Source organism: Lontra canadensis, unplaced genomic scaffold, assembly GCF_010015895.1.
Source record: "Lontra canadensis isolate GAN:19392208 unplaced genomic scaffold, GSC_riverotter_1.0 scaffold3, whole genome shotgun sequence".
NCBI lineage: Eukaryota > Metazoa > Chordata > Mammalia > Carnivora > Mustelidae > Lontra > Lontra canadensis.
In genome coordinates this window covers 54353078-54375408 of record NW_022630997.1, presented here as the reverse complement: position 1 = coordinate 54375408, position 22331 = coordinate 54353078, and the positions used below count along the sequence as shown (strand labels likewise).

The 22331-nt window shown below is 46.4% G+C and overlaps 1 protein-coding gene across 1 annotated transcript in view; it reads right to left on the bottom strand.

Moving 5' to 3' along the window:
- Positions 1–21225, bottom strand: part of CCDC6 (coiled-coil domain containing 6) — a 105799-nt gene extending 84574 nt beyond the window's left edge. Inside the window, exon 1 of the mRNA XM_032842516.1 lies at positions 20622–21225. Within this exon, the coding sequence (XP_032698407.1) occupies positions 20622–20930 (309 nt within the window). The 5' untranslated portion in view covers positions 20931–21225. The remainder of the gene's footprint in view (positions 1–20621) is intronic.
- Positions 21226–22331: the final 1106 nt, after the last annotated feature.

Here is a 22331-nt window from a genome sequence, read left to right as displayed (position 1 = left end):
CATTGTGGGGGGGGGGGACAAAAAGCCAAATCAAAAAATAAGTGACAGTGGGAAACTGTTTTCCAACTCAAAATTAGAAAAAAAGGGCAAGTCTCTGAAATATACAGAGTGCTGAGAAAATGGCTAAGAGAAAGACCAACATCCCAACAGACAATCAATAAGACTACGAAGTGGGCATTTGCTGAAAAGGAAACACAAATGCTCTTTACAAACATGGGAGAAAATGTTTGCCCATCCCCTTGAGAGAAATGCCCATCACACCAAGATGCCATTTCTTATCTACCAGATTGACAAAATCCAAACTGGATAAAAGTGTGGTCCAGGGCCACCATACTCTCTCTCCCATCCTGCTAATGGAAATGTAAATTAGCACTAGCCCCACTGAGGACAACTGGGCAACATCTATTCAAATCACAGCATACATAGTGCATCTGACCCAGCAATGTCACTCCTGGGAATTTACCCAGAAATGGAGTATTTCAAAGTAAAGAAATGTCTCTGGAGTCAACCTGTCCAGGTGTGAAATCTGGTTCTGCCTCTCTCTGGGGCGTGACTTTGGGCTAGTTACCCAAACCTTAGTGAGTCTCAGTTTTTTCATCTGTAAAATGGAAATACTGGTTACCTCACAGGCCTGATGGGAGGACTTACAAGGACTTATGAGGTCAATATAAGGAAAAGGTTAAAGGGAGTGGCCCGTATACATGGTATATACTAGATAGGCACTACCAAATGCAATGTGTCCTCCCAGATATTCACCCGCATGCGAAACGATCCATGTTCAAGATTACTGTAACAATGTGAGACCAAAAACTGACAGCAAACTGGATCCCCAATGCTAAGAGACAGCCATACAGCGGATTACCATGCAACTGCACAAAAGAATGGGGACGTAATGAATGTACTGTTAAGGAAAAATCTCCAAGGCATAACTAAGTAGAAGAGAAAAAAGGCATACAAGGAGTCATCTACACCACTCTTAGTGTAATAGGGAAGGGGAGCGCATATCATGAGATGCCTTTCTATTCAAAGAATGCCAATTAAGAAATCAGAATTTTTTAGGTAATTATGTGACTTGACGCAGGTGTTAGCTAATGCCATAGGGGTAATTATTTCACAATATATAAGAATATCAAATCGACACGTACATCTTAAACTTACACAGTGCTCCATGTCAATTATAAGCTCAAGAAAGCTAGAAAAAAGTAACTAGTGGGGAAAAAAACATTTTTTTTCTTTTCTTTTTTTCCACAAAAAAACATTTTTAATGGCAGCATCTTTTTCAAGCCTCAGGTGAAATTAATATGTACTTACAAATGTACAGACCAGTGGTTCCAAAATGTTGTTGCTGTAATTTTGGAATTACCAGGGAATCTTTAAAAAGTACCACTGCCAGGGGCTCCCATCCTCAGACACTGAAGGATGTGACCCCAGGTATAATGACTTTTGAAGTTCTCCAGGTGCTTCGGATGGACAGGAACGTCTGGGACCCACAGACTGAAAGCTGAGCCGCTATTAGCTATGAGGCCAAATTAATCCCATCAAAGAGTAACTGCTCTGAAAATAAGCCAAATCCTAAAACCCTAGTCAGCCACCCACTTTAAATCCTGGTTGACTTGGGCAAGAGAGCAAAGTAACATTGTCTAGACCATCCCTCCGCACATTTCTTTTCCTAGGCTCAGGGCTTGGCCAGCCGGCACCAGCCTCCACTGAAGCTTCATCACCACCTGGACTGGTCCCTCTTGCTGAGGTCCAGCCAAGATTTGGAGAACTTCTGGTAAAAGGAGTCTCGCCAGCTCCTACCCCACTTCAGCCAAGGAGCTGACAGATTGGAAGAACCCTGGCCATCTACCTTGCACTCTCAACTGTCCCATTTATCAGCACTGTTCCATGGCCAATAACTTATACCCATTTCACCTGGTCTTTTTTCAGTCGCGACTCCCACGACCCACCCCACAGACTTCCTGTGAGACTCATGAAATAACCAAGTTGAAATCATTCTGAATCTATGTGCTGCACAAGCCGCAGATTTCAGAGCTGCAGATTCTGGGAAAAGATGCTCATTTTTCTACCTGTCCAGGAGACATCCGTCTGCACACACTGCCCACAGCTTCCTGTCTGCTGCTCGTCAGCCCCGTATGGCTTCACATACACACCACGCCAGACTTTCTAGAAGCTCTACATGCCAGCCCGTCTTCCTAAGGTGTAATTGGTCCACAATACTCAGACATTTCGCAGCTAAAAGCTCCAGGCAAAGACTGCAAAGGACGCCTCACTTGAGATTTCTCTGCAGCACAACTGCAGGAGCCAAGATTCTTGCCCCGCGTGCCAGAGCCAGTGACCTGAGAGCCATCCCACCGTACGGCATGAGGGCAGGGAGGCCAGACTGCATACCTTCCTGAGGGCAGAACCAGCGTGACTAGGATGCTGGGGGAGACTAGTACCAAGAAGCAGAGCAGCAGGTAAAAGGTCCCCATACCAGATGCCAGCACACTAAGCAGGAAAAAATTTATTTAGATCTGGGGCCAGCAGCCTCCCGGCACAGAGGTAAAGGCTTAAAGCAGAGAAGAAAGGATAACACATTTGAGTCCAGAAAAGACTCTCCTGTTTACCTTTCCAACACAAAGTTACTAGAGGAAATATTACTTTTTTTAAATGTGGTATGTAATGGTATGTGGTTATAAATCCTTATCAGTGATGCAAACTGAACTATTTATAGGTGAAACAATTTTGAGACTGACCACGTGTTGATAATTGGTCAAGCCCAGTGGTTTATAAATTCACTTTCCTTTTGCGTATGCAGAAAATTTTCCATAATAAAAAAAAGTTTAAACAAAATCCTCTAGCATCATAAAAACAAATTTCACAGTAGGAGAATGTGAGAAATGTATTCTAACAGCATGATCAAGTGCCAGACATTCCAGGAGGAGACAAGGCCACGAAGCCACCAACTTGTGCAGCCGGTTTTCCTCTCAAGGCAGCAGCATTGTCGCCGGAGCCCTAGGGCCCAAGTCGGGCCACAGGCACCAAACAAAAATGGCAGCGGCCAGGACCTCCACTCGCTGGCGCAGCAGATGGAGCTGTCCAAAGCGGCTGCACTCGTGGGTATGCAGGGTGCTGAGCTCCCCACCTGGCTCTCCCCCGAGAGAAAAATCCTGTCAGCCATAAATGACAACGCAGACACACAGGACAGCCATCTACGAAAGGGGCCTGGAGGCTGAAGAAAGAGCTTGAGATGGATGGAGCCATTCAGAGCTGCCGGCGTCCTTCAAGTGGGGCCTGTGGCTTCAAGCTGCCATGAGTCTGCCCACGCAGATCCTTCTCCCTGGAATGCCCTTCACTCACATCCTCCAGGGGAAGTAAAAACCTACAAGTTCGCCAACATTCTGTCATCTGTAAAGTGTTCAACACTGCCCGGGCCAAACACAGCCCTTCCATTTCCATTTGTTCCTGAGCCAGTCCCGGGTCTGTCCGGCCCAGATTCCTCCACTGTCCTTCTCCTGCTCTGCAAGGTGGGGGTGACCTCTAAGGGCTGCAACTCCCAGGTCCCTGAAGCCAACTCACTTCCACGGGACTTGGCCAGTAAGAAGCACTGGCAAGAGACTGGAGGGTGGGAGAAGGGAGAATCAGGGTGTCTCTTCCCTTCTTTCTCCACCTCCTGCAGCATTCCTGTCTCTAGGCCCAGCTGGGCCCCTGGGCTCTCATAACACCTCCTCCCACTTTGCCCTCCAGGAGGAGGATGGGAGTGATGTCCTGCTGTTCCGAACCCCGAGGTCTGCTTGGGCTTCTGACACCCTGAGCCCGGGGCAGGGGCATGTAGTTATTCATGAGGCTGCCTTGCTCCTGAAAGGACATCTCAAGTGTAGAGCTGGCACTTGGCAGGTATCCAAAAGCTACTGAGTTAAATAAACACAAGGATACCTCATAATCTTTTCAAAGTTAGAAGAAGGGGTAGGCACCTGGGTGGCTCTGTCATTTGAGCGTCCGACTTCTGGTTTCAGCTCAGGTCATAATCTCAGGGTGCTGAGATGGAGCCCCACATCAGGCTCCCCACTCATCCGGAAGTCTGCTTGAGATTCTCTCCCCCCTCTGTCTGCCCCTCCCCACGGTTTAGGCTCTCTCTCTCTCTCTCTAAAACGAATAAATAAATCTTTAAAAATAAATAAAAATAAATAAAAGTTAGAAGAAGGCCACAGGAAGAGAAAACTCTTGCAAACATCTTTAAGGGACAGAAGAAGGATGCTTCAGAGGGGAAACTGATTCTACGGATTCACCATCTATGAATTATAGCAATTTCCCAGACAGTAGGGCAAAGACTTACATTACGAATTTAAATAAATCAAACTGTGCTATATTTCCAGCTCCTACAAGGAATTTCATAGAACCTTGCAGCGGCGCGAAGACAGTGGTTATAGAGAGGGCCTCCAGGGGCGGGCTGCCAAATCCCGGCCCCCCCACCTACCAGCCGAAAGACCTGGCAAGTTACCTTCCCCATACCTAGGCGCTCGCAGTCTGGAAAGCTGGAACAATTGTGCCTGTGGTTTGGTTTCAAAAGCTAACTCAGTACACACTGCCACCATTAGTCACGATCTGCAGCATAGCTCCAGGGGTCCCTAATTCAACTGCCATCAGAACAGGAAGAAAATAAGCATGTACAGTTACAGGCGTGAGAAGCGGGAGGGGTGATGCCCAAGACCAACCAGCGCACCCGTGCTTTTCCTACTACACTCTCTTGCAGGAGTCTTTTTCTTTTTTTTAATCAAGATTTTATTTATTAATTTATTTGACAGAGAGAGAGATCGCAAGTAGGCAGAGGAACAGGCAGAGATAGAGGAGGAAGCAGGCTCCCCGCTGAGCGGACAGCCTGATGCAGGGCTCGATCCCAGGACCCTGAGACCATGACCTGAGCCGAAGGCAGAGGCTTAACCCACTGAGCCACCCAGGCGCCTCCTGCAGGAGTCTTTCAAAACTCTGACGCAAAACCACCTGCTATAGACCAAATGCAAGCCTAACATCCCTGATCTCTAAACAAGTCCTCCCAGTGAGCAGCGAAACCAGAGGCCCCAAAATGCTGTGTGACTGTCGCCTGGTCCCACAAACAGTAAGAGGCCCCATTCCCTCTGTGCCATTTGAGGCTCAGAAGGAAAGGAGAAATGAAACAAGAGGGCTGGTCACATGTGGCCAAATAAAAGGGACACCTGAGGCATACAGTCAAAGATAGCTTCCAGAGAGGAAGAAATAAGGAAGTTGGTGGTAGAAGGGCAGAAAAAGTGAAAGCAAACTGACAGCAGCTTGAGGAAGAAGAGGAGCTGACGTCCTGAAAACCCAAAAGAGCCCCACTAAGGGGGCGCCTGGATGGCTGAGTCATTGGACATCTTCCTTCGGCTCACGTCATGATCCCAGGGTCCTGGGATTGAGCCCCGCATCGGGCTCCCTGCTCAGCGGGAGGCCTGCTTCTCCCTCTACCACTGCTCATGCTTGTGTTTCCTCTCTCACCATCTCTCTCTCTGTCAAATAAATAAATAAAACCTTAGAAAAATAAAATAAGATCTTAAAAAAATAATGTCCTTTGGTTCACAAAGGTTTAAAAAAAAAAAAAAAAGAGCCCCACTAAGGAAAGAACATTAGGTGGCTTCATGGGAGAGAGAAAAAGATGGGCAAATCCATAATCACTGAACAAAGAGGAGAAAAGACATGGGCTCCCTCACACCAGAGAGGTTAAGAGACTATGACCCATTTTTAGAGAAGACACGGTGTCTTAGGGGTCAGGTAAACTGCCATAGGATCACAGACTAGAAGAAGCAGAGCTGAGATTTTTTTTTTAAGTCCTATGGGCTTTAAGATGGCCAGATAAAATACAGGATGCCCTGTTAATTTGCATTTCAGATCATTTCTTAGTATATGTATGTTCCATGCAACATTTGGAACATACATATACTAAAAAACTACTCATTGTTTATCTGGACTTTAAATATGGCTCCTCATCCTGCTTCTATTTGCTAACTCTGGCAATCCTATCTGGTTTCCAAATCTCTCTCCATTACACCAAGTTCACTCAAAGAATCCTGGGGTGGAAAAACAGTAAGGAGCTAATGAATAGAACTAAAAGGAGGGACAATTCACACAGACGGCCTAATGGAGAATGCTAATCTGCAACACATAAAATTCAGAGCATAAAAACAAAGGTGAGCAGTGGGACCCACAGGAATGTGAGAGCGGAAGAAAGAGTACACTGTACTTCTGGAAAGCAGCAAAGCCTAATGGTTTTCATTTGTGGGCTAACAAGCGAATTCCAATTGCCTTTTCACATCGCCCAACAGAGATTCCAATGACCCAGAGCTGCCAGGCTCTGGGCCAAGTAAGAACCAACCAAATAAGGGATTAAAGTCATTAGTGCTAATCTCCCTTACCTGAAAAAGAACGGGAGGGCATTCAAAGTAGTTTGGGAGGCAGACTGCAGAGAGACCAAAAGACTCAAATAGTTTTGGCTTACAGCCACACCTCCTCAGCGACAGAGCTAAGGGCTTTCCTGGGTTCAAGAAGCCTTACTTTACCTTATTTACAACGCCAGCTGAGCTCCTGAATTATACAAACTGTCCTCCTTGCCCCCTTCCACCATCCCAAAAGCCTCCACACCAGGGCAATAAAAGCACATCCGTGCTCCGGTGAAAAGCGTGTTCCTTCGACCTTCCAAAGTCCTGAGGCAACCACTTCTACTGCTATAGAGAGACCCAGAGGCAACAAAAAGAAAAGAGGTCACTCAAGGAGTCCCCTGCAAACAGAAGACTTCTGGCCTCCCACAGACCTGTCCCTGGCTCACAAGCTATGGCTGTCCTTCCACCAAGTGGGTACTGCAAACCTGCGAAGTCAGTCAGCTTCAAAGACATTCACATTTGGCTTCTGTTCTTTAGACCAGGAGTTCTTTAGACGAGAGTGGCACTCTCCTCTCAGCCATCCATCAAAGCCCACCCTCTGGAATCCACGCTCCTTGAGAAAGGGGTGAAAAGTCACGGGACTGAGAAGCAGGCTGACTGTCTACTGCCCCCAGTGCTAAAGACAGAAAACTGGGAAAATGCATGTTGGCCTTTTTTCCCAAGAAATAACGGAAAGAGCCTTAGTACCAACCTGCAAGAAAAACATGGATCTTTTAGAAATACGCATCTGCCTTCTGACACCACCGCAGAGGCTGGCTTAATCTTGGCTCACCAAACCCCAGGGTATGGGCCAAGGTCCCAGGCATCCCCCCACCAAGTGCCAGAGAACCGCAGGCCCTAAGAAGCCAGGACACAGAGTCCCCAGGCTCAGGTCTCCAGAGCTCGGGGCCTGCTGCCTCGACTTCCTCCAGTCAGCTTTCCAGACATTATTTTGATACCGTCATCTTACAGAAGTATCAAGAACAGTTTTGATTTTGAAATACATTTTGGAAAACATCAGAAAGTATTAGGGGGGCACTAATTATCTTAAATACCATTTTACACAGGAATAATAATACACAACCTACCAAAACACTCTGATGTGTATTGTCTCGTTTTACCCTTAAAGACAACAGTGGGATGCAAGTGACACTGGTATTAGCCCTAAAAACTGTAGTTTTACTAGGTTAAGTCCACCAAGGTCCAACGGCTCTCAGTGCAATATAACTTACCTAGTAAAGCACCAAGAATCTCCACTAACTGGAACCCGCGTCCTGCAGGGCCTGGTATCCTCTGGCGGGCCACACACCTTTCACACAGTGAGCAAAAGGGTACAGGGGGTGGGGTGCCTCCGAGGGCACACACCAAAACAATTCCACAGATACGCATATGGTGGAAGACTGCCCCACAGTAAAAAAAAAAAAAAAAAAAACAGCCCTGCGCGCAACGACACACTGTTTCATATAAGTAAATGGATGAACTAGGGCAACAAATCAAAGCATCCAGCGCACAATGAATACACTCTGCATAAAACCACTTACATTAAGTTTAAAAATAAGCAAAGCAAATCTACAGTGACAGAAGTCAGTACAAGGTGACTTTTTGGGGGCGCGGTGACCGGAACAGAGTACAGGGCAGCTTGGCGGAGGAAATGCTGATAATAGCATGTATCTTGAGCAGGTGAGGAGTACACTGGTGAATTCATCTTAGTTCATTCAGCATAAATGTGTGCATTCAAATCTTATGCCCTTCATTGTAATCATATCCTACTCCCATCAGTTTACAAAAAAGAAAACCTGGGCACTCCACAAAACAGATTCCACAAAGTCCACCGAGCATCTACTGAGCGTCATGAGCACTGACTGAGCGTCAAGGATGTGGAAAGCTGCAAATGATCCTTCAAAGCCAGAGCTTTAATGCACCAGTCACCATACGAGGTACCCTCAGGTTGCCTGTGTTCAAACCCCGATCCCAGCAGTTACTGTGACCTTCCAGAGGTTGCTGACACTCCCACACCTCATTGCTTCACCCAGGACACAGAGATGGCAGAGGGTTGCTGCGAGTCCCTAACTCAAGTGTTTGGAACTGCACCAGCCATACAGTTAAGACCGTACCATGCAGCCACTGTTATCATGGAGTTAGGGAGATCGTCTCACAGGTGATGAGAGCCAAAGCACCTGCCTTCAAGTAGAAGGAAAACACAAATGTCCGCACCGAGCAGCCAGAGCAGATGATGAAAACAGAAATGCTCCTATTTTTCCCCCATTCTCCTTCCCTCCCCACCTCTTCTGCAGTTAGCCCCTGGATGGAACCCAGGAACAGAGCCCACCAGACTTGTCCAGCAGGGTCCTGCTCTCCTCCCCAGGTTGCCTTCTGCTCCCATGTTCAGTTTTCAGAGTCAGGGCATGTGTCCCTCCTGACAACATCCCTGCCCCCATCTTCCTCTAGATGAACTGCCATTTATCCTTCAGGTTTTTGCTTAAAAACCTGAGAGAGAGCTGAAGCCCTCCTTGCCTATGGTCCCCACTTCCAGATCAAGTCAGGGCCCCTCCCCAACTTCCCACGTGCTGTCTCATCCCAGTTGTTATATATGAACACTGCCTATATACCGCAGGTGATCGATACATTAAAAAACAAAATAAAATCCACTATGACTGTGCTAGTCAGACTCTTTTTAAGTAAAGGTTATAAATAAGCACAAAGATATTGATTCCAGGTTGGGCCAAGGTGGAGGGAGGGAGAAGAGCAAGCCCAGATGGCTGTGCTGTAAGCAGAGGGGCAACCTCCTAGGGTGCTCTGGGCAGGGCACAGGGGTGGACCTGCTAAGGCCCACCACTGGAGTGTGACCAAGCCAAAAATGGGAGCAGGGGCTGCCCCCACCTCCATGAACAGGAAGCACCCTTCCATCACTGCTTCTTTTCCAAGGGAGACTGCTATCCTGGAAACACTCCCTTAGGCCCGGCATCCTGGGAATGTGCTGGAGTAACGGGGTAGCCCTGACCAGTCTCAATGAAGAAACAACCAGGAGGAAAATGCCCACGACAAAATAAAGATAAAACTTATCATAAGCTGATTTATAGCCGACTCTCCCATGGGCTGTACAGCCTGGCACTTCGGCTCTGAGGCCAGGCCTGCGTTCAAATCCCAGCTCCACCTGGCTGACCTGGACGGGCTGCCAAGTGACAGAACCTCTCTGAGCCTAACCATGCCCAACAGCAGCCTTGATCCCACAGAAGGGCAGCGAGGGTTCCACAAGCAGGTCTAAGCAAAGCCTTCTCCACAGTAAGCACTTCATGAACATGAGCAGTCACCACAGCAACACAACAGGATTTGGAAACACAGCAATGCTGGTAAATAAGAATGGTTATTCATTTCTTCAACCTTTGTTCGAACTTTCTTAAATTACGGTTTATTTGAAATGCTACCAAGGAAATTAAATGCTTACAACACATTTCATTAAAAAAAAAAAAGGAGGGGGGGAGGGGTGCCTGGGTGGCTCAGTCGGTCAAGCATCTGCCTTTGGCTCAGGTCGTGATCCCAGGGTCCCGGGATGGGGCTCCCGGCTCCGCCAGAAGTCTGCTGCTCTCTCTGCCCTGCTCCTGCTGTTTCTCTCGCTCTCAAGTAAATAAATAAAATCTTAAAAAAAAAAAAAGAGGGGCACCTGGCTGCAGTCAGTGGAGGGCAGAGCATGTGACTTCTGATGTCAGGGCTGTGGGTTTGAGTTGCACATTAGATGCAGAGATTACTAAAAAATAAAATCTTTTATTATGCTAAGTGAAATAAGTCAATCAGAAAAAGACAATTTTATGATTTCACTCATGAGGAATTTAAGAAACAAAACAGACAATCATAGAGGAAGGGAAGGAAAAATAAAGTAAGAGGAAATCAGAGAGGGAGACAAACCATAAGACACTCCAAACTCTAGGAAACAAACTGAGGGCTGCTGGAGGGAAGGCGGGTGAATGAGGTAACTGGGTGATGGACATTAAGGAGGGCACATGATGTAAAGAGCACTGGGTGTTACTGATGAGTCACTAAACACTACATCTGAAACTAACAATACACTATGTTAATTTAATTTAAATAAAGTTTTAAAAATTAAAAATAATTAAAAATAAGACCTTTAAAAATTATTTTTTAAAAATAAAGAATAAGAATTTTTTTTTTTAAAGCAGCCATTATTTATGAGGTATCAGGACAAAGTCCTTCCCTTTCCTAGAGGACAAATCTTCGAAGCAAATTATTCCCTCCCAAGGTCCTCCACCGTTGGGTGCTTACTCTAAGTACAAAAGGACCAAAGCATTGAGCCCAAGTATGGGCTCAGTCTATTGTCTATGTTTGCTGAAGGACAGAAAAGAACCAGATGTGGGAGAGACAACAAGTAACAGCGACTGAAAATGGAGCAAGATATCAACCTCACTTTAATTAAAACGTTTTTAGGTCCAAAGGTGCCTGGGTGGCTCAGTGGGTTAAGCATCTGCATTCCACTCAGGGCATGATCTCAGGATCCTGGGATGGAGCCCTGCATCGGACTCCCTGCTCAGTGGGGAGCCTGCTTCTCCCTCTCCCTCTGCCTGCCACTCCCCCTGCCTGTGCCCTGACACATAAAATCTTTAAAAATAAAAAATAAAATTAAATGTTTTTAGGTGCAGGGGCGACTGGGTGGCTCAGTCGGTTGAGTGGCCAACTCTTGGGTTTCCACAGCTCAAGTCATAACCTCAGGGTCGGGGATAGAGCCTCTCCTCTGGTTCCTTCTCGCTCAGTGGGCAGTCTGCTTCAGGAGTCTCTCTCCCTCTGCAACCTGCCCCCTTACTTGTACTATCTAAAATAAATAAATCTTTCAAAAAATAAATGTTTTTAGGACCAAATTCATAACTTCAACATGAGGACCACAAACAAACAAAAACCAGCTAGCTGCTTTTGGGGATCAGTGCACACTTTTTCCTTTAAAAAAAAAGGTTTTTAAGTCGCTCAGAATAGAGGTTATCAGGGGCTAGAGGTAAGGGAAAATGGAGTTTTTGTTTAATAACTGTCCAGAGACAGTTTCTGTCTAGGATAATAAAGTTCTGGAGATGGGTGAGGCCATGACTACAAAAACACTGTGAAGGTACTTAATGCCTCTGAACTGTACCCTTAAAAATGGTTAAACTGGTAACTTAATGTTATATATTTTACCATAATTTTTGTTTTTTAAATCACACAAAAGTCACTAGCCCTCTTTACTGGGTACGTATTTCTCAATAATAAGGCTACAGGGGCACCTGGCTGGCTTAGGCAGTTGGGCATCTGACTTTGGTTTAGGTCAAAATGTCAGGGCTCCTGGGATTGAGCCCCACTTGGGTGGGGGCGCCCACTCAGCAAGGAGTCTGCTTCTACCTCTCTACCCCCACCCCACTCATGCTTGTGCTCTCTCTCACATAAATAAATAAAATCTTAAAAAAGAAAAAAAGGCTACATGCATTCAAGGTTCAAAATGATGTGAAATAATTAATATACTTAACAAAAGAAATGGCACCTTAGCAGTTAATGATCTGTGCCTGATTAAGTCCGAGCCTCTACTTAATGGTATATATATTTAAACTGAACTCTTTCATTAACAAAGATGTTAAAATCATCTAACCAATTTTTTCCCCTCAAATTTTAGTGTTTCTATAATCAGGAGCTACTAAATGAAGCAAAGACACAATGTTTTGACTCTCAGCAAATGTCTTTGTTTAGATAAATTAAGGCCTGTCTAGTGAAGACCAAAAAAAAAAATAAATAAAAGTCCTCAATAGAATAAAAGTTATTATTTGAGTTGGTATATTAGGATAACTTACACGCAAATAATGTCACAAGTCGAGAAGCTTTTTCTTTAATTAAACACCAAATAAATTATTTTTCTCAAGACTATTTTAGCCTTTCTAACTCCATCTCAAAAACGCTGTTAGCACAGAGAAGACTTCTGGCTTAGAAGAGCAACGCATAGCTGTGTTTAATCTAGTGCAGGTACTAGATTTCTAAGAATTTCCTTTAGCTCAGGCACTCTCCATGTTTTCATTCTTTCACTTTCCTCTTTCCTTCTATGGAAAACTTTTTTGAATCATGACCAACGTCTGGCTGAAAATTCCAGCTCCACTCCTCAGTACCAAGTGGCCTTATTTGATCCCAAGTGCCCTGAGATGCCCTGGAGGGTATTAAGCAGATCACTCTGGACACACACCTGGCACCCACTGGAGGCTGGTTTGATCTGAACAGATGCCTGGAAGATTATCCCGTCAATCAACACTGCTTTTTTAAAAAACTGGAATTTGGAATTGCACATACACTAGTATCTCTAATTAACTTTAACGTACGAAGTCTTTACTTTCACATAGCTCTGGATTAAAAAGCCTTAGGAAATTCGATCTGTCCAACAATATTCCCTGAAAGGAATGTGGGTCTGCCTCAGGGCATAACAGGATAGAGGCAAAACCACCTAGATAATTTCGATCTACCAGCAGATGCAAATTATGAAATTAAAACATCAATGACATTTCTTTTCAATCATCACCACATAAAAAAGAAAATTAAAAACAAACAGAAAGCCTCCCGGTGCCACCTTGACACAGACAAATTGAGTAACAGCTCTCCCCATCTCTCTGCCTTACAAAATAAACTACAGGTTAATTAAACTGTGAGTGAATATGACACATTGTTTCTCTTCAAGGTACTCAACAAAACGGAGAGGGTAACACAGCTCTCCCAGGAACCCAGACAAGAGTCTGAACTTCCTTTCTTGCTCCCCCCCCCCCCCCCCCCCGCATGCAGGCTATTCCTGCACCTCCCAAGTCTCTGCAAAGTGCTAGAGAGGGAAGAAGGACAATTCCCTCTGCTCTTAAATTCTCTACAGCACCAAGCCAGAGCCAAGCTGGACGAAAGTCAAGTGCGACCCTTGGCTGGCTGCTAGAGAGGCCCTTACATTCCTTCTGGATATTTCAGAGTCCTGGCACACAGCAGGCCGTTCATAAGTACCTGTAGCTGTACTGAGGAGGCAAAAGGGGAAGAAATCACAGACAACTTCCCATCATTAAGTAAGTATTATAAAACCGGGTTGCCTGGGTGGCTCAGTTGGTTAAGCATCTGCCTTCAGCTCAGGTCATGATCCTGGGGTCCTGGGGTTGAGCCCCATGCTGGGCTCCCTGCTCAGCAGGGAGTCTGCTTCTCCCTTGCCCCCCCCCCACTTTGTGCTTTCTAACAATAGAATATGTTTTTTTAAAACTTTATAATGAATTTTAATCACTAAACTGCACCCATACATGAGATCTAGAAACCAATAGTAAGTAAGGGGGGGGGGGGGGAGTTGTTTCTAAATAACCATAAATCAAACTATTAACCCTTTTACGCATTCTTCTCCATAAAAAAGAACACTTCCACAAAGCGAGATTTATAATTTACTAGAATGAGCACTGGAATAAAATTCCTAGCTGTAAACTTGACAGCCCAAAAAAGGTAAGAAAATTTGACAGTTTTGGGGAAGAATGAAGAGTCTGCAAGTTAACACCCCTCCGAGATCCTGACAATTAGAAACATTTTCCCAAGCATTAGTTTCCCTGTCAAGAAAGCTTCAACCACCACCAAGCAAGAACACCCTGAACCTATGAACACTTACTTCACCACCTTTGACAATAATTCAATTTATCTAACAGCAGCAGCATTGTGATTGAAAACAAAAAGCAACTCCTACCCACTGAGGGAAGAGGTATGGGAGAAAAAGAGGAAGAGGACTGTTACTCCTTGTTCGGCCTGGCTGGGCTTTAAAAGCTCAGATTAGCATTGCTAGGTGTAAATGCAATTATCTCTGCAAGGAAGGATTTAAGAAAAAAAGAATGCAAGTACACTGTGTGGGACACTATTATCAACCCCCTGGAACTCCACTCTGTAAGCCACACGTGGTCATCCACAAGGATTCAGCAAGTCTCCCAATCCTGTCTGCAGATACTCCCCCAACTGGAGCTTCGGGTTACTGGTACCTGCATAGATGCGTTACAGTCCAAAGCTGCTTCCCAGAGGCAGCTGTGGGGCATTTTCCCATTAACTAGTTACGAGAAATACTAGAGTGATCCATCACCAAAAGTGAAGGGGTGAATCTGAACACTTCCAACTGAGCCACTTTTCCCCCCTAAAAGCCTGGCTCAAAAATCCTTGGAAAGGTGAACCTGAAGACACTTTGCCCCCTTTCAGAGGTGAAATGTATTGCGAACATGTAGATGTATGCTACAAGGTAGCCTACAACATCACCCATGGTTAGAGGGCAAGGGCTTGGGAAGCCCCTTGATTGTAGTGGTCTCCCAAAGTATACAGTGTATCCATTCATTCATCCATCTGATCTGTTTAACCAACCAGGGCAAAGACAGTGTCTCATGACACAGGCAGGAGAGTGGCCCTATTAGTGCATAGTCAGGAGACAGTATGGGCACCCTCACCCAATTAAAAACAAAAACAAAAACCTCCACTACCCAATGCCTCCAGAGTCAAGCCAACATACCCTTGAGCATCTACCACATGCCCCGCACTGAGGAATGTGAGTGAACAAAGCAAATTCTGCCCCCCAAAAGGAATTTACACATCTGCTGGGGGAGACCTATGTGATGGGGATGTAGAAGGAGCAACAGATGGGTCCTGTGGGACCACACGAATGGGCACATAATATGTGCCTGGCAAAGGGGCAATGCCATGCACACTGGGGTGGGGGTGGAAAATGCAATCTAGTCTACTTGCATTTATGAGGTAGAAGGGAAGGGAGGAGGAAGGAATAAGAGTAAGGGTGGGAAGTACATCCTAGAGGAGTCAGAGAAACCTATTAAAATTCCAGGAAACCAGCAGTCCAACCAAGTGAGGGGTATGAACATGACGGGTACCTCTGGGAAGCATACAAGGGCCAGACCAAGCAGAGCCTGGGAAACAACCAGAAAGTCTACCTGGATTCAGAGAGTAATGGGGAGCCATGAAAAGTTTTTAAATAAGCAATAACTATTTCAGGTTTTTGCTATAGGCCAGTCTTTCTGGTCTTGAACAAGAGTCATCACAAACCAGGTCCTGGTGATTCTCTGAACGATTCCTCATCCCCAGCAAAACAAATACTGAGAACACAGCAAAAGACTGACATAATCTCCTCCAATGTTTTATGTTTCTTTAATCAAATACAAATACAGTATATGAAATACATTGAAGGGAACTATGAATATGAAGGACTTTAACTGCAGAAGAAATCTAACAATATAGCCTTTTTAAGAAGCCTGAACTTGTGTACAATTAGGTCATACATTTCTCAAAGTTGCATCTCAAGTTGGGTGTTTCCATTAAGAATCTAAGGGGAAAAAAAAAATTTTAACAGGGGGGAAAAAAAAAAAGACACACTACACCTCTTTACAAGGGCAATGTTAATCCGACAGCATCAGAGTCTGCCAAAATGAAGTCTTAAAAATGGAAAATAGTGTATTAGGCTTCCAGAGTAAATAATCCCATATCCACAACATTTACTATATGGTGGCTTTTACTGGTTAATGAGATCATTACACTGTTGATCTTTAAAATAGCCAAGTATTCTAATCGTGCCATACCAAACTGTTTTTCTACCATAACCTCAAAATGCATTTTTATTTCTGTAACCTTAAACTTCTATAATAAAGTACTAATTTTATAGTTAGAGAAAGATATTTCAATACTAGTGACTTATTTCAGGCCTTGATTTTCAAGCCAGACACATGCTGAAGGTCTGAACTGGTCTCAGAAAAGCCCACACCTTAGAGAACTAGCCACGCCAGGTGTGAAGCTCTGCTTATACTCTGAGAAGCCCAGCAACTAACCAATCTAGAGCCGTGAAGCCATCTAGCGACTGCCCACTAACAACGCACTTCTTCATCTGCTCGGACACCACCACCCATGGACCCCTCTCATGACAATGAATCAGATCACCTCCAATTACATTTTTCACCCACAATACAAGCTGATGGACCTAGCCTAACATCTAAAAGCTACTCAACAGTTACTGAGCATTTGTTTTTTATTTTCTCCACTCCAAAGAAGAAATTATGATCTATAATCAACAACCTGGTTCCACTACTGATTTACCGGAAGAAACTGGATAACCACTCAAAACATTCCATTTCACCCCTAAGCCCCAGGACCAAGCTTGTAATTCCCAGATGCTTCAGGCACTTGGACACATGAAGGGCCTCATACAGAGGATTCTTCCCTGCACATAATGCTTACCTCTATCATATATGTGCTGGGAACACACAGACCCATGAAACCAGTCCTTTATTAAATGGAAAGCTTGATCCAAACAAGTACTTATATACCAAAAGAGACATACAGAAATTACCACAGTTAAGAGTTCTACTAGCCTTTGGACTGTTTTTTAAAAGAGGGTGCATGGGAGGTGGAGGAGGGGTGTCAGTCAGTTGAGTGGCCAACTCTTGGTTTTAGCTTGATCACAATTTCGGGGTCCTGGGATAGAGCCCTGTACTGGGCTCCACACTCAGTGGGGAGTCTGCTTAAGGATATTCTTTCGGGGGGCGGGGGGGGACTGGGTGGCTCAGTCATTAAGCATCTGCCTTCAGCTCAGGTCATGATCCCAGGGTCCTGGGATCCTGCATAGGGATAGGGCTCCCTGATGCGTGGGAAGCCTGCTTCTCTCTCTCCCACTCCCCTGCTTGTGTTCCCTCTCCAGATGTGTCTCTGTCAAATAAATAAATAAAATCTTTAAAAAGAAAAAGATATTCTCTCTCCACTACTCTCCCCACTTACACACACTCTCTAAAATAAATAAATCTTAAAAAAAAAAAAAAAGAGGACTCAACACTGAGGTGTCACTACACATCTGTCAGAATGACCAAAATCTAAAAGACTGACAACGCCAAATGCTGGCAAGGATGTGGAGCAACAGGAACTCTCATTCTCTGCCGGCAGGAATGCAAAACTGTACAGCTACTTTGGAAAGGCAATTTGGCAGTGTTTTAACAAAATCAAAAATACTCTTACCATAAAATCCAGTAACTTCTCTCCTTGGTATTTACCCAAAGGAGCAGAAATCTTTTGTCCACACAAAACCCTGCACACAGATGTTTGTTGCAGCTCTAGTCAAAAATGCCAAAAGTTGGAAGCAACCCAGTCCTTCAGTAGCTTAATGGATAACTATGAAGACCGTAAAAAAAGATCAGCGGTTGCCAGGTTAGTGAGGGATAAAAAGGCAGAGCATAGAGGATTTTTAAGGCACTTGGTCTACTCTGTGTGATGCTATAATGGTAAATCCACAGAATGTACAAACAGCAAGAGTGAACCCTAATGTAAACTATGGACTCTGGTGATGATGATGATGTGTCAAAGTTGGTTCATCAGTTGTAACAAATGTCCACTCTGGAGGGGAATGTTGATAATGGGGGAGGGGAAGCAGGACAAGGAGTTTAAGAGAAATCTCTGCAACTTCCCTTCAATTTTGCTGCAAACCTAAAACTGCTCTGAAAAATAAACTGTTTAAAGAGAAAGACAGATTAAGAGGGTACCTCTCCTCCAGGGTGTGGCTAATGAGCAATGTATCTTTCTGAACATGTTCAGGGGAGAGGAAAGACATCCATAATTATCTTTAGTGCCCAAGAACATGAAAGTTAACATTATAGGTAGAGGAAATAATAAAAGGCAGGAAGGCGAGTAATAGGATTATGGTGCCATTTTCCCTTCAGATTAACTAAAACAGTGAAAAATCGAGCAAGGCCTTTATTTAATTGTATACAATCCTTTCTAGGCAGCTACTAACAAGGGTTACGTTTAAGTTAGAGTTGTTACGAGTTGTGCAGCTTAACCACAACAATAAATTACGATACGGTATTGTTCAATGGACCCCTTACACCCACAGACCCATTCCATGTAGTCACACACATTTCTCCACCCAAATTACATACCTAAGAGGTCAAAACCACTTCAACACAATCTGGGTCCCAGACCAGTTACCGAAACTCTCAAAAGCTTAAAGGGATCTCTTCTCTGCGTTTGCTTTAGTAACACCTGCCAAGTCCTAGGGAACCAGGTAAACCACAGGCATTTTTATTTGTCTCCCTGAATCTATGAATCAGAGATTAAAGAAGAACTGAGCGGCTTTTCGTACTTGTAGGCTGTCATCTACAACAATCTTAAAACTCTACTCAGTAAGGCCACAGAACATTTCACAAAGTGGATTTGGTTGGACGTCAGTTTTAGCTGAGGAGGGTAAGTGCTAAGAAATAAAGCCACCACCTCACACACTCTTCAAACCAAGGGTTCAGAAGGTCTCTATCTTATACACCAGGAATGAACATGTTTGTCCGTGCAAAGCCAACATGTTTGTGTACAATTTACAGACCTACTTATAATATGGTCAAGTGTCAAACAGATACCCTTTCATAATACCTCCACCCCCTAATCCTCTCCCAAACAAACAAAAACAGCCTGAATTGCTCACTGTACGCAAGAAGCTAGGGATTCAGTTTCATAGAGTTTTACTACTTTCCGTGGTTCACATTCTCCAAGAGACTAACCCTCTCATTTACTAACTCAAACCTTAAATAAACTGCTTCCACCAACTTCCCCCTCTTCTCAAGCCCCCACTCAGAAGAGACATCTCTCTCGTCCAAGAAAGCTCCAGAGGAGGCTTGGAAGTGGCTGCCTCTGCAAATTCCTCCCTCTTCCTACCGAAAGGGCACTTCAAGAACTTGACAGTCTGGAAACGCATGAATGTTGCTCCAATTCCATTCACCAGGACTGGATTTGAGCATGCAAAGTGTCTTTCTACAATCAATTTCTATTTAGGCTGCCAATTACACTGAAACTTTGGTGGAAATCTGCTTCCTAAGCAAATTCAGAATGCCATCCAGGTCCCACGTATAAGCTAGCACTGGGGGAGCATACACACCCACACACACATACACACTCCTCCGCTGAAGACTTTTGCTGGCACAGGGGCATCCTAAACTTGCCCCATTTCATTCCCAGACTGTCATCTTTGATCCACTCCCAGATTCATGCCTTTTTCTCCATCTGAAGATTCAGGCTAATCAGCTATTGTGCAGCAACTATGGTAATTTATCCCCTTGATTTCTTGACATTTTCCTCTCTGCTCCTGGCTGGGAAACTGTTTTGATCTGAATAGAGTTGTCTGTATGGGGATTCTGCATGTTAATGATGTGGCTAGCTGGCAGGGATATTAGGTGAGAGCACACGGTGTACTTTTGCCAGTTATGTTTCGCCTCATCACGGCTATAGTGGCCTTTCTAACCGCCTGCTACAGCAGCAAGGAGAAGACAACACCTAATCTTACCCTCTTCGGGGGAGCCTCGGGGGCTAGGTGGAAACAGAACAGACAGCCTGTTCTTTCATCAAGAATCTGGACTCAGACAAAATACCCCCAGGCACTCCACCACCAATGAAGCAAACACACGTACATCTTGCTTCGCAAGGGAAAAGGAGTCAGTCAATACCATGGTTTGAGCCCGTCCAAGCTTCATACCCTTCACTCTATCCACTATCGTACAAGATGCTGCATTCGCCCGGCTGTATAATGCCGCTGCCACCCCTCACCCCAACCCCTACCAAGGAAAGGACTTCCAACGGAGGTGGGAGCCTCAGCTCCGGTACCCGCCCTTCCCTCTCAATCCTGGCCAAAAAACTCCACTTCCCGGATTCCCAGCCACTCTCTCCCGCCCCCTCCCCGGGGGATCAAGCTAGCGCCTTCCAGATGCCAGCGAAGTGCCCAGCCCAGCTACGCACCCCCCAGCACCCCCAGTCAGGCCCCTGGAACTGACTCCGGCTTCCTCCCTCTCCCACAGCCTAGGGAGCCCCAGATTCTGGACTCACCCCTTAGGCTTGCTAGGACTGAAAAAAGTCCCACCCCGCCCCCCAGCCACGCCACCAGCCTCCAGCACTTCCCGGGAGGGGCCTCCTCCCCAGAGGCGAAACGGGAACGTGGGTGGTTGTCCAGCAGCGTTCTCCCACATCCCGCGAGGAGTCTGACCCCCCAGGGGAGGCCAGACTCGCGTGGCCTCGGAGGGACACCTCCCTCCCCCACACCCCCCGGGGGCCAGCAGTTCTTGGCAGAGAGTGTGCTTGCTGCGGGTTCTCGGGAGCCTCGGGGAGTTCGGGGGCTGCCCGGTCCAGGTGCAGCCTCTCCCTGAGGCGGGCGGAGGTCGGCGCCGCGGCGCGCCCCGGGGGGGCACTCACGATGGTCACGCTGGCTTTGCGCAGGTCGCGGTTCTCCTCCTGCAGCGCCTTGCACTTGAGTTTGTAGGTCTCCAGCTCGATCTTCAGCACCTTGTTCTCCTGCTGCAGGGAGGCCAGGCGGTTGGTGAGCTCCTCCAGGCGGAACGGCGAGATGACAATGCCCCCCGACTTCCCACCACCACCGCCTCCTCCGCCGCTGCCGCCGCCGCCGCCGCCCGAGGTCGACGAGCAGGACGACTGCATGGCGGCCGAGCTGCTGCTGTTGCCCCCCGCCCCGTCTGTGTCGCTCTCGCTGGCGCTGTCCGCCATGGCCGCGGCGGGCTGGGGAAAGGAGGAGGAGGAGCAGGGAGGCGGCGGCGGCGAAGGCTGGGCTGCGAATGAGTGGGCGCCGGGCGAGCACAGGGGAGCGCCGAGCTGGGCGCCTGGCAGCAGGGCGCAGACTCCGAGCGGCGGCGAGAGAAAGAGAGGGAGCTTCCCGCTGCCAAGGGACCTCCTCTGCCAGAGAACAGAGACCCCGCCCGGGCTCGGGCAGTACTGCACTGGGGCTCGCTCCAGCCGGGCCTGGCGCGCACGCTAGGCCGCCCTACAAAGCTGGCCGAGAGCTCCAGGACCCGCCCGCCGCCGCCGCCGCCGCGACCCGCCTCCCGGCGCCGGCCCCTAGTCCTAGGACGCGCGGGCCCTGCGGGTGCTGCAACGCCCGCCAGCCCCCGCACCAGCTGCGCGCCCGCCGCACGTGTTGCGAGGGAGGGCCTTCTTGCCCCCAGACCTAAGCCCCCGGCCGCCTATTCTCTTCTGGGCTCGCGCCGGCTCCCGGGAAAAGAAAACCGAGTGCCCCGCTAGCCTCGCAGGTGCTGGGGACACGTGGAAAGGTCACGCCGGCGCCCGCATCCAGCCCTGGACGAGTCGGGGCCCCATCTTCCGCAGACTGCGTGTGCTCCTGTCTCCCTCTGTCTGTTTCAAACATAGACGCAGCCCTTTCAGTTTTATCTTCTCGATGAGCTTCACGGGGAAGCCTAGGATAGCTCTAAGAGAACAGAAAGTTCCCCCGCCAGGAGCCCAGAGGGGGAAAACAACAGCGGCCACAGGTTAACCTTGTTAAGAAAGAATTTACTGATGAGACACGCCGCTCTCTTTACTCCTCCTAATAATCTCATAAACCTTACTGCGCTCAATTGTTCAAACAAGGTGCAACTTATTTTTTTCTTTTCCTCTTTGCATCTTGAGAACAGTGCCAGGACGTGTCACGCAATAGGACTGAGACACTAACACTTGTCTAATCCACGAAGAAAAAAAGAAACACTTTCTATGGATTAAAGCCCAACTCTTTAAGTGCCAGTTTTCCGAAGACATAGCATTTGCTATACAAATAATGATCAAGTGGGAATACGGCGTAACCATCAAAACTTTTACTAGGTTAAAAATAAAACATTAATTAGTCTAATGTGATCTATTCAAGGTTCTAGTTTTGAAGTATAAAAAATTTGAAATCGAAACTTTGATTCCCCCTCTTCCCTCCCAAAGAAAGTCTTGCAGGAAATCCGCCCAGCAGGTGAGATAATTCTAAACATCTTTAAACTGTTGACACAAAACAGCTTTCACTTATGTATAAAAATTGGAAAGTGAAACTGACCAGACTAGTTATTATCTGAGCTTAGTCAAGGAAAGAACAAACACTTGGAAGCAGAAAATAGGGGAAAAAAAAAAAAGTGT